Genomic DNA, 12758 nt, shown 5'->3' with positions numbered 1-12758 from the left:
GTAGGAAAAATAATAGTTCCTTGGAAATGTGCACTGGGTAACTGTAGGTCACTAAAGCATTCTCCGAGGAAGATTCACAGTCAAACTGGCATCAGGAAGAATTATTAAAAGGTTAATGTATAATCAATAATGCAATAATACGTGGCTGTTACTAATTCATCTCTTGAGGGTGATTTATAGCTCCCCATTTGATTCATTGAACATGGAAGAAAGGCATAAAGCATTAATTCCCAACTGCAGAAAGCATATATCACAATTTTATGTCAGCCATAGTATTGGAGTTGCATAGTGTCAACATAATAACTGAACCCTGTGATCAATGTGTATTGTCCTTTGCAGTGGCCTGGCATAGTGAGGCATATGGCTTTGCAACCCTTTTGGCAAAAATGATGAATTAAGCCCCTAGGATTTATGAAAATGCTAATTTTGGAGATACTTTAATCAAACCTAAAACATACTTAGAGGCCATAATGATGGTGGTTCAGTGCTAAAAGTTGTAAGAACAATACATTCTGGCTAGGGTTACCTTGTTTATTCCGGTACCCTGGACATATTTCTGCTGTGGCAGCTACCTTGCACTAAAGCAGCACATTCTAGCATTGCTTATCTAGCTGAACCATTAATCACAGGGCCACATATTTGGGAGGTAGGCACAAGAAGCAGCTTCCTTGAGTGCCATTAGGGGTGGGTGTGCAATTTCAAAGGCAAAATGTACTGCATCATACATGCCACTCCCTGCATCTTCTTGCTAAACTAGCGAGCAGGAGTGGGTTGTGAGTGAGCAAGCATGGGGCTGGGGCAGGGAGTAAAAGGGGGTCACTTGTGGCATGCTGGTGCTGGGCAGGCAGTGAGCAGGCAGGAGCTCAAGAGGTACTTGCCTTGGGAATCAATACCTAGCTTGACTCTGTAAGCAGATTACAAATAAATTATTATGTCATAAAAAGAAGTCAATATACACCTTGGGCAGACTTGAGTCCCTAAAAATCTGTTGGAAGTCCATATCTATCCCATGAGCATCAATTCTGACAGCCCTGAACTAATATACTGCAAGCTCCCACTGTCTTCAAAGGGATTTGAAAAAGATGAATGCTCAAGAAAGTTCTATATTAGCTTTTCCGTGCTAAAAACATGACCTGTATTTCTGGAATGAGAGAAGCCTGAAAACACAGACCCAGCTCTTTTTGTAGTATCAGAAGCAGGCTTGCCCCAGCAAGGAACAACGAACAGCAACCGTACCATGCTCCTTAATGAGCTGGGTCTGTATTTTTGGATGGCAGTTGTCATTGAGTCTGGGTCTTGGCACTTCTGCATAAATTAGAAAATCCATTGTATCACCTTTGTTTTAAGCTGTTGTCCATTGTAAGAACTATTCACTTTTGGGTCTGCTGATTAGGGCAATGAAACATGGGGAAATTTATCGTTGTTCTCTAAAACTCACAAGTGGGCAACAACTCTCCCTACAAATGCCTTGCACTTCTCTATAAATGTGACGATGTGGCTTAATCCCAGGAAATAAATTCCGGTGTCAGTGCCCTTTAAAGAAGCAAGGATGATAGGTGAGGGGTTTACAACATTTCAATCTAAAAAAAGAAAAAGAATGAACCAATAATACAATACAATAGAACTGCTTATTATATGTCCAGAATAGGAAATGGCTATATAGGATATTTGCCCTAAATCGACAAGCTCATTGTCCAAAAAAATGATGCTTGGTAAAATATCATATTATTGGAATTAGTTAGGTTTTAGTTTATATGAGTGATTTAGTAGCCATTTTGTTGTTCTACCACTATAAATATAGCCCTTTCATTGACAGAAAATTTCTTAACAGAGGAACAGCTTTCATCTGGGGCTGCAGTTGGAACAGCAATTTCTCTCTTATGGATCACACCTTTAGAATATGTACCAAAAGGTTTGTTATGTTACACTGAGCTGCGAACGTATGGTTCTGCTACCTGTTCTGTTATGGTCTTGTAAATCTGTTATCAGTGACTCATATATATTGTACCAATTCCATTTCCTACAAGCATGCAGATGCTGTCAATATACTGTATAATATAAGGTACTATCAAAGCAATGTATTACACACACTCATACCCTGCAGTCTTCATGTTTTAAGGGAAGGTGGGGGTTGTAATTCCTCAAAGGCTAAAGGAGAATAGGACAGTGTTCCCTGCAGTAAGCAAACTATTTCTAGCAACATCCTTTCCAGTTTTAAAAATATCATAATTAAATATTAATTTATAAAGCTCTGTTCCTTAGTACAGTCCATTAACCAATTCTTAGTTTTACATTACACAAGTGGATGTGTATTTGCCTTTCGGGTTACTGGTCTATGAATGTGGTATTTTATTTAATCACTAGAGGGAGGTATTGATATAGGGAACAGTCTAACGCAGTTGTCTTTACAGATACCTCATTCTCATTTAGCGTATTTATCTTTAGTAAAATGAAAAGTATAACGTTATGACAGGGCTGCAGGCAACAGGCTGACAGCAATTCTTCTAGATTAGCCTTATCCAGATTATTCTCCTTATTTTTCAATAAATTTAATATGAAACCATAATAACAAACTAAAGTTGCATATTTTTAAAAAAGGATTTTTTTATGTTATACAATAATATTAAAAGGAACTCTCGCTTCTGAAGCTATAAAGAAGCTTTCTGCATAGGGAGTTAAGCCCTAACCTGCCCTCTAGTGACATATAGGTTAGGAAAAACATAACCCACACCTGATCCTGACCCAAAAAATTTAACCCACATCTAACCCTTGAAATGTTGTTATTGTAGGACCTACGCCTGTATCTTCTCTCTACGCTACTTCTGCATTCACCTCTGATTAGAAGAAAGGGAATCTTCAGGATCAGAGGAGGAGTGTACTTCTGCTGTCTAACCCACACCGATTTCCCAAATTTCAACCTAAACCTACCCGGCCCACAGGTAAACCCGTGGGTCCTGCAAGTTTTGGGTCTGACGGCACATCACTAACACCCTCCTCTAAAAACTGTGATATTTAAAGCCTGTCTTGTCCAGGGCTGGAATTAGGGGTCGGCAGAAGAAGCACCTACATAGGGTGCAACGATTGGGGGGCGCCAGGCAGCAAACTCTACTGCCTACCCCTAGCCCACGCTCCCTTCTCTTGCTCCCGCTGGTTGTCATTACACGGTGGGGGCAATGACTCCCCCCTGCTCCCCACTTGACAGAACTGCACACACTGAAGTTTTGCTCCCATATGGAGCAATGGGGACCTCTCCCCCACTGCTCTGTATGCGTTTAAAGGAAAAGTAACACTAAAATTTTGTAACTAAAAAATCTATTCTACCCTCCCCCAATAATTGCCCTATCCTGAAAAACATTTTTTAGTTAAAAATTTTTAGTTACTTTTCCTTTAAATGAGCGCGGGGGGGGGGGGGGGGCAGTTGCAAACGCACATGTGCGGTTGGGGGTGGTAAACAGGGTTGGCCTCGGGGCACCCGGATAAGAAATCCGGCGCTGGGTGGATGACTGGGTTGCCTAGGACCATCCTTTTATATAAGTAATAAGAACTTGCTTATTTTCTGCAAGGCAATATTTCTTCTTTGTGTATTTGCTTTAGACACATTAGGGCTATGCCAAACTGGAGCATTTTTAGTGCTGTTTAATGGAGGTTAAACTGCTCCAAACAAGCATTTCAGAGCTGATCTCTGCCTCTCGCTAGTGATGAATGAATCTGTCAGCGAAACAGGAAAAATGTTGCACGTAAAAAAAAAATTGTCACGTGACAATATGTTTGACAAGCGACAAATCTTTTGACGAGAGACGATTCTTTTTCATGCAAGAGACAATTCTTTTGATGAGAGATGATTCTTTTTGCCACAAGACAATTCTTTTGATGCGGGAGACAATTTTTGGACAGCATTTTTGCCTGGCGAATTTTTTCACCAATCACTACCTCACTGTTCTATGTGTTATTATGACCTTCACTGTGTCCCACCCAGCTATAGCAGTAGTCAAAGTGCCCTGTGTGCCATTAGTTGAGTGAGTTCTACCATATTCTGTGACTTTAAAAAAGGTTATTACTGTGACCTAAATGCTACTTATAGGTTACATTTCCATGTAAAGAGGTAGTTCACCTTCAGGTTAACTTTTAGTATGTTATAGAATGGCAAATTCTTAGCAACTTTTTGGTTGGTCTTCATTTTTTATTTTGTATAGTTTTTTAATTGTTTACCTCCTTTTTCTAACTCTTTCAAGCTTTAGCCAAAAAAACTATTGCTCTGTGAGGCTACTATTTTACTGTTGTTTTTTATTACTTATCTTTCTGTTCAGGCCCTCTACTATTCACAGCACTGTTCAGTCTCTCATTCAAAACACTGCCTTGCTAGGGTAATTTGGACCCTAGCAACCAGATAGCTGCTAAACAAAAACAAAAATCATTTTAACAAAGGCAGTTGCAAATTTTCTCAGAACATCATTCTCTACATCATGCTCCATCATCAATTCAAAGGTGAACTAACCCTTTAATAGGGGTTTGACATAAGACATGCTTAAATAAACCTAAACAAACAAGACCACAATATTTCAAATGAATATAATTTTATACAAAGTGGATCCAAAAAAAAAATATAAAAGATTAAGCCTTTTTAGGTTCATGGGAAGATTAGTCGACTGTGGTTAAATGTCTTCTTTTACAGAATCCTAGTGTTTCTATATGTAAGATTAAAGGAAAATTCTTGGAGCACATGGAGCTTTCTTCATAAGGTGACTGATAAACCCCAACTTGAACAAGAAACACACTTGCCTGGGTCTTCCAGCATGGCAATTATATTGGAAAACGCAGTGTTTTCTGGTGATTACTACCTGCTCAAGATAATATGCAAAGCCCTCCAGCCATATCAAAGGAACAGTAACAACAAAAATTTAAAGTGTTTTAAAGTAATTATAAATATAATGTATAGGTGTTCTATACTGGTAAAAACCTTGTACTGCTTCAGAAACCACTATAGTTTATATAAATAAGCTGCTGTGTAGCCAAGGGGGCAGCCATTCATGCTGGAAGAAAATGAGAAAAGGCACAGGTTACATGTAATATAACAGATTATCTCTCTAGATTAGAATGGGATTCTAATTAACTAATAACTAATTATCCGTTAACTAACCTGTGCCATTTAGCCCTATTTCATCTTAAATAGCTACTTCCATGGCTACACAGCATCTTATTTATATAAACTATAAAAATCTTTCCAAAGCAAACACACAAATGTTACCAGGGCAGGGCAGCAGTACATTTTATTATAATGATTTAATACACTTTCATGTTTTGGTGTTACTATTCCTTTAAAGGGTAGAGATATATGATAGCTAGTGACCGTCATGATTGACTGTAAAAGTAGTGGTGATCAAAAGACTCTATGTTTGACATGTGAATTGCAGCTGACGACTTGCCATTATAATCAGAGAATGTATTGTAACATATATACATGAAGGGCTTTCCACCGGCGAGTCCTATTGTTGCCGACAGAAAGCCTTTTCAGAGCGGTTGAGTCCCTGTGATAGATCTCTGCTTTCACAGGCGACTCAACCGCTCCATGGGTTCTTACCCTAAAACTGACCACCAATTAGCTTTGGTAGAACACTGGCATCTATCATCCACCTGACATCATCTATCTACCACTGATATGTAGCCTGAATGTCACCGTCTCTAAAAACCTTGCTACTAATTACAAATATTACAACACACTCTCTAACAAGGAAGTTTTATCTTTTTATTAAGCAGAAAAATTCCCTTTTGTGCTAAAACAGCAGTAAGAAATAAAAAGCAATTTTCCACAAATAAAAAGATATTGAAGCACATTTTTATGTGGCCACATTAAAGAAACTGAAGGTTGATCTCACTTTATATTATAGTAATGGTCATATATTTTAATTTTAGGAATAACCACATAAGTTTTTATTAATAACAACTTCTTATTGAATTCCCAATGTGCAGATGATGCCAGACCAGTCATTTGTTCACAGTGACCCTTATATATCAATTCTTCACTGCCATGGTCATTATTAAGTGTAGGCTAGACATAGAAAACCTTAGGTGCTCTAACAGTTGTAAAACTCTTCCTCCAGGAGCCTTTGGAAGAATAGTTCTGTAACAGCTGTGGTCCCAATGGGTTGCCAGTCCTGGTATCAACACAAGAAACAATAAAGGAAAAAATAGCAAAACATAAGCTGTAACAATCCACAGCACATGACAGGGGAAAGAACACAGAGCTAATGATACAGACAATGATTTTGGAAGCCATCACAAATTACCTTTTGCTTTCCGATCTGCAATTATTGAGTTTTTGCTATTACAATGAGATCTCTACAAGGACATTTAAATAGGAGACTTTAGATTAAAATAAAGAAACTTCACAGTTAAATACACATATATTACCCTCTGCCCTGCTGAGCACATCAGCTTTCATATGCTATTTTATCTCTGGCTCCCAAATAAAATATACAAGACAGACACTCAAACAGGACTTCCTTATCAAAGTGGGTCTTTCACGCTAAAGTGGATATATTCTTGTGTATGTTATTGGAGCCTACTTGGTATCTATGAATAAAAATTATATCTAGCAACAAAAAAGCTAGGGCAGCAGCTGAAGAATGCAGAGCCCATAACTAGATCTATATGTGATATGTAGGAAAATTATGAAAATTCCCATACTGTGGCCACTTTAGCATTTCTTGGGCTATTGATATTTTGATACATCCACAGAAACAAATATAGGAAGAGTGAGACTGAGTGCAGCCAAAGCTGATAACAAGATGGCGACCCATCATTATAGGAAGTGACATCGTGGGCCCATCTGCCTGAGAAGTTTAGTATTATACTGCATTTATCTTGACCGACAATAAGTTCATTGTATATAGCTGTATCCTGTGTAACAGAAGCTACTTCTTTATCACCAAGAGTTTTCAAGCCGAGGAAAACATATCAGAGAATTTCAATTTCAGGATCAGCACCTGATGTTCCAAATTTAGGCTGTTTTTCTGTGCTGCAAGGAGACAGTTTCAGTTCTGCACAGAAATGACTAGGATTAGGAGGAGCTGTCCATTCACACTGATACCCCAATGAAATTCTTCTAATTGTTATTCAAATCCACCAATTGACATACAAGTCTGGGACAGATTCTCTGATATCCAATAGTCCTTTTTTTTGGACTGAAAGATGCTCCTAAGCTTATCAACCCGATAATGTTTGATGGCTTCACAAATAAGACAGCCCTATGTAGAGAATATATCTTCACATAATAGAGCATCGGTTGCGGCGCAGTGCTCCCTGGAAGCGTATCGCAGCATGCACGTGCTTGCATCTTGCACAGCCTACACTCTTGAGTAGTTCACTAAAGAGCAGCAGTATATGCCAGTTATACTTGGCTGAGCATTCAATGTAACCACATTTCCAGGTTTTCTTTACCAGATGGGACACATTCCATCGAGGGATGACACGGCCTCTCTGAAGGTCACGTTTGTTACCCACTATAATAATGGGGGTTTCATTGGTACCAATTACTCTGAAACAAAGATGAAAAAAAAGATAAAAGATCATAAACATGTATTTAAAATTATTTATGCACAAGCATGGAATCCATCTATCCAACGTTCAAGTTTTAACCTTCATCTGCCTTTCGATAACCTTTTCTGACAGAAGGAAGAATGCATCTGCCATAGGGCTACAACACAGGATGGTTGACTGCCTTGGTGGTCAAAAAGCCCCTGCCTCTAATTTTTATATTTTTGTTATATATCACTGATATATTTTGAAGGAGTTTATGGAAATTATACATGATTCGTCTCAGTGGAGTCTAAGCTCCCTACTGCATTCACACACAATATGATCCATTTTATCAGGAGCCAAATAACCTGCCTGCATGTTCTGGGAGTGTGGGAAGACATTAGAGAACCAGGAGGAAACCCAAATGCCTTGCAGATAGTGCAGTGGCTCAAACTAAACCTAGGAAACTAGCTTCTGATGATAAGCACTGTTAGTTTATACATACACAATTAGTTTATACATACACACAAATTTAGGATTCCCACATCCTAAATACATTATATATACAGGGTGGGCCATTTATATGGATACACCTTAACATAATGGGAATGGATTCCCATTATGTTAAGGTGTATCCATATAAATGGCCCACCCTATAGTAATCAATGGTCTTTAATACCTCTCATACAGTGAAAGGCAATGTGTCTTGCCAACCCAGTCATGCTAACAATGCACCCACAGGCAGAATAGCAACCAGTGGCAGAATAGGAGAAAAAACTCTGTCGTGGGTGACAGAAAGGGATAGATTTGATGGTCAACAGATGAGCCTCTGAAGGCTGGAACTAGGGATAGGGAAAAGAGGCACCTGAATAGGGTTCAAGAATGGGGGCGATATGCAACCGCTTGTCATTGTGCAAACACATGTAGGGGGGGGGGTTGCAGGGGGCCGACTGGGATGCCTAGGGCGCCCGCTCATATAAAACTTGCAAGTGCTTGTTAAAGGTCAATTAAACACCCACTTAAATGTCAATTAAATTGCTCCCAATTCCGACTTCATTGCAAGTGTATTGGCTCAGGAGAGCTCCAAAATCTCAAAACAAAGTAAAACCTTGCAGCAAATATGCTGCCAGTCTCTTCAATGTTGCCCATGATACTGGGGCACAGCGAGTTTGTTCAAGATCTGAATTTTTTGGTTTAGGAAAAGTTCTGGGAGCTAATGTAATAATGTTAAATATAGAAAAATGACCACAAGGATTACATTCCCCTCATGCCATTTTTTTTCGTTGCACAATAACAATTGCTAAGAACCAGTCAATTAAAGATTCAGCTGGCATATTGTTTTGCCTAGGTTGTGTTACCAATCTAAAACATGGCAGGAAATTTTTGGATTATCACTTACCTTGTCTCCAAGATTTGCTGCCTCAGGGTCTTAATATATTCAAAGCTGTCAAAGCAGCAGATGTCATAAACCAGTATGTAGGCATGTGCACTTCTGAGCCCCCGGCAACATGAATCTGCCCACTCCTGCAACACACCAACCATATCAAACCACATGAGATTGCTACCCACATTCACAAAGGTTGCTATCTGCCCACTGCTGTGACATATTATAAAGATATATACATACCCTGTATTACATATACAGCTGTATTCAACATGAGCTCAATAAAAAGGGTTTGTGTTGGCAATGCATTCTGTAGTACTGGCACTAAGAGAGGGTTGTACTCCCTTTCCGTAATCTAACCTGTGCACTACAATGGCAACTTGTATGTGCTGGTCCCATATAGAAAACTTACCAAAGTAGTCCGTGTTCTAAGTTCTACTAATTTGGGATTGGCTGCACTGTTTTATCTAGCAGGTGTAGCTCATTGCCTCCATGTGTCTTGCCTTTAAAAACCTTGGGCTCTGTCTATAGTCAGCACAAACTGTGTTATTCTGTTAACTCACACTGATCAGAACTTCAGTCTTTTTTGTAATACAAGAGCAAGTTGAGCTTGTAATACAGAGCAGTTGTGCCTTTATCGCTGTTTTTTAGTTCCTGACTGACAAAGTGCCCAACAATAAAAAAAACAATAAAACTTAATGTCGGTTGGAGATAAAACTCACCCCATTACCCTTTCAGGCTGTGTAAATAAGAAAAAAATAAAGCAATACTGTAACATTAACAAAAAAAAAGAGTCAGAATCTCAAAGTAGAGGGCTGTTGTGTTCCACCTGTTCTGCTATCATTGGCCTCACTGACCTGGGTAGATGGTATTTGTTCTGGAATCTGTACAAGATGTCTGTGAATCCTACATAGAGTCTGCCCTGTATCTGTACATATGACCTTGTGCTTTGTCTGTGAATTACATTGGCAGGACTTCCCAAGATTTGGAACTTAGAATGCAAATTCTAGTATTGTCTGACAAATGTGAAAGTTCTCTGGAATGTTTGGCATGAACTTAATTTCTCCTGGTAACATTAAGCTTTTTGTATGCCCCCCACCTTCCCGAGCGCTTTGGCGCGCATGTGCAGTTCGGGGGGGGGTGCGATGCAAGGGGTCATTGAGGAGGTAATGACAACTCTAGAGCCACTGAGAAGGACACTACTGATTTCAGAGAATTTATAAAGAAATTCTAAGTATGCAACATGAAATGGCACGTTTGTCTTTTATCATTATTTAATCATGCTGTATAGCCTTGGCTATTTGAAACCATGAAGCATGACTAACTCTTAACTAAAGTGAGACTTTACCTATGCCCTGTTGCGCAATAGTAATAAGAGGCTTGTGATAAGTCTCTGCTTAAAACTGATTACCATACAAATATTCATGATATTTATCCTTATCTATTTGTGCATATAAAAGTTGTGTTGAAGTCAGTGCACTGGAAGCATAACCCACTGGCAGCCATGAGTCATTTGTTTTTTTAAAAGAAAAACAATAAGACAATACCCACATCAATGGTGGTAGCGCAGCAAAACCCCAAATGGTTAGAGCTCACTGTAGGGATATCACCCTTCATTCATATGTGAAATAATTATATTATGTCATATTAAGACACAACCTTAAGTCCCTATGCCTCCTCTTCCCCTGTGGATAGCACAGCAACCCCCAGCACATAATTACACACCTTAGGGACCATATAATGACTATTTTCAAATGCTAACAAACTCCCAGAACAAACCCCTGCCAGGTTCACCTCCCACAGGCAGGCAGAGTTTGGCACACACAGGCAGGGTAGGGCAGGTAGAGTATGGCACACACAGGCAGCATAGGGCAGGTAGAGTATGGCACACACAGGCAGGGTAGGGCAGGCAGAGTATGGCACACACAGGCAACATAGGGCAGGCAGAGTATGGGACACAAAGGCAGCATAGAGGAGGCAAGTGTGAACAGTACAGGAGATTACATACTGTATTTAAACAATACAGGGGGATTACAGTCTAAATATGAGGTGTGAACCATGCAGGGGGCCATTTAATCTCAGTACTGATACCATTTAAAGCTTCCACAAAGGTAAACCATCAAAGCAGCCAGACAGGTGGGGGGCCACACAGAGGGGGGTTGCGGGCCGCCAGTTGGACAGCCCTGCCTTAAGGAAAATTTTAATGTCTGGGCTCCTTTGTGTTCACGCGCACTGTACTCTGCAGCTTGCAAGTAATCAGAGTGAAAGTGATATTGTGCATATTTGACGCTACTAAATTAGATACGTGTGTTTAATAAGATTATATTATTCTTCATATAGATAAATAACCAAGTTTTGTTTAGAATGATCTTCTAATTTTTTAGAGTGATCTTCTAACATTCTAATACTGTACCATCACTGTATACATTGTTAAAATGCTTTTTCTTTGCAGCATGAACTGCTTTGACATATTCATTGCATACCTACCAACATTTGAAAAATGAAAAGAGGGACAAAAAGATTTGGCGCGAGCAGTGCGACAATTCTTTGACCATGCCCACTTTTGTGCCCACGCCCCAATTACCATGCCCCATTTAAAAAAAATACTCCTTTTATATAGTTGAAATGGCGGGATCAGACGCAAATGTGCTATACCCTCATACTGTACTACCTAAGGAAAACAATATAGCAACTCCTACATATAAAATACAAGGCAGTCAGTTATAAGTGAGTTATAACTATGTACCAGTTTTGCCCCTCCATACACAGTGCCCCCATACACAGTGCCCCCAATGGCCCAATAGACAGTACCCCCATAAACAGTGCCACCATAGACAGTACCCCCCATACACAGTGCCCCCATAGAGAGTACCCCCCATAGACAGTACCCCCATAGACAGTACCCCCCATAGAAAGTGCCCCCATAGAAAGTGCCCCCATAGACAGTACCCCCATAGAAAGTGCCCCAATTGACCCCATAGACAGTAGCCCCCATACACAGTGCCCCCATAGAAAGTACCCCCATACACAATTCTCCCATAGAAAGTACCCCCATGGACCGTACCCCCCATACGCAATGCCCCCATAGACAGTTGCCCCCATAGGCGCTCCGGCTTCTTCTGCTGCTCTGCTTCTTATGCCGCTCCTTATTCGGCGGTGACAGGCCCTTTTATAAGGTTGCGCCCTGTGCGTATTGACAACACACGTACGCACGGGACGCAACCTTATAAAAGTGCCTGTCGCCACCGTACAAGGAGCGGCATAAGAAGCAGAGCAGCAGAAGAACCCGGAGTGCCCGGCTTCAGCCAGCGCATCCCACTGTTAGGGATAGTTCCATGAATGCCCCGCATTTCCATAATCTAGTACAGAAATGCAGGACATTCATGGAACTATCCGGGACATCGGGATGCGCTATAAAAACCGGGACTGTCCCGCGGTAAGCGGGCAGTTGGGGGGTATGTCATTGCACTAGACCTCTCACCATACAAACACATTTATATTACTCTCTTTGCAGAATTAATGTAAATAGTATCATTGGACACAATAACCAAGTAAATTTTTTCTACAAAATTACATTCTGTATCCAAAATATTCCCGGTACACAGAATGAATGTCTCTCAGGGTATGTACAGAGTTATTAATTCTGTGGCAATATTTTTGTATACAGAACATGTTTTTGTGGACAAAATGTACTTGGGACAAATGGCACTAAACATGCACATGCTAATTCCAGTCTTTACCTTGTATCATGTGTGCCATCAAAGCAGCCTAAATCAACATATTGGTGCTAGGACAAGTTGCAAATAGCTCTGTGAATCTCAGTTTTGTGTGCTATTTAATGTTTTACTATTGTGTTCAT

The 12758-nt window shown here is 40.0% G+C and overlaps 1 protein-coding gene across 1 annotated transcript in view; it reads right to left on the bottom strand.

The window, feature by feature from the left end:
* Positions 1–5722: 5722 nt before the first annotated feature.
* The window catches only part of rasl10b (RAS like family 10 member B), a 43772-nt gene continuing 36736 nt past the window's right edge, over positions 5723–12758 (bottom strand). The window contains exons 4-5 of the mRNA XM_004911629.4: positions 8915–9039; positions 5723–7534 (exon numbers count right to left, since the gene is read on the bottom strand). Of these exons, the coding sequence (XP_004911686.1) occupies positions 7264–7534; positions 8915–9039 (396 nt within the window). The 3' untranslated portion in view covers positions 5723–7263. The remainder of the gene's footprint in view (positions 7535–8914; positions 9040–12758) is intronic.

This window comes from Xenopus tropicalis, chromosome 2, assembly GCF_000004195.4.
Source record: "Xenopus tropicalis strain Nigerian chromosome 2, UCB_Xtro_10.0, whole genome shotgun sequence".
NCBI lineage: Eukaryota > Metazoa > Chordata > Amphibia > Anura > Pipidae > Xenopus > Xenopus tropicalis.
The sequence above is the reverse complement of the archived record's forward strand: the minus strand, read 5'-3'. Positions and strand labels throughout refer to the sequence as shown.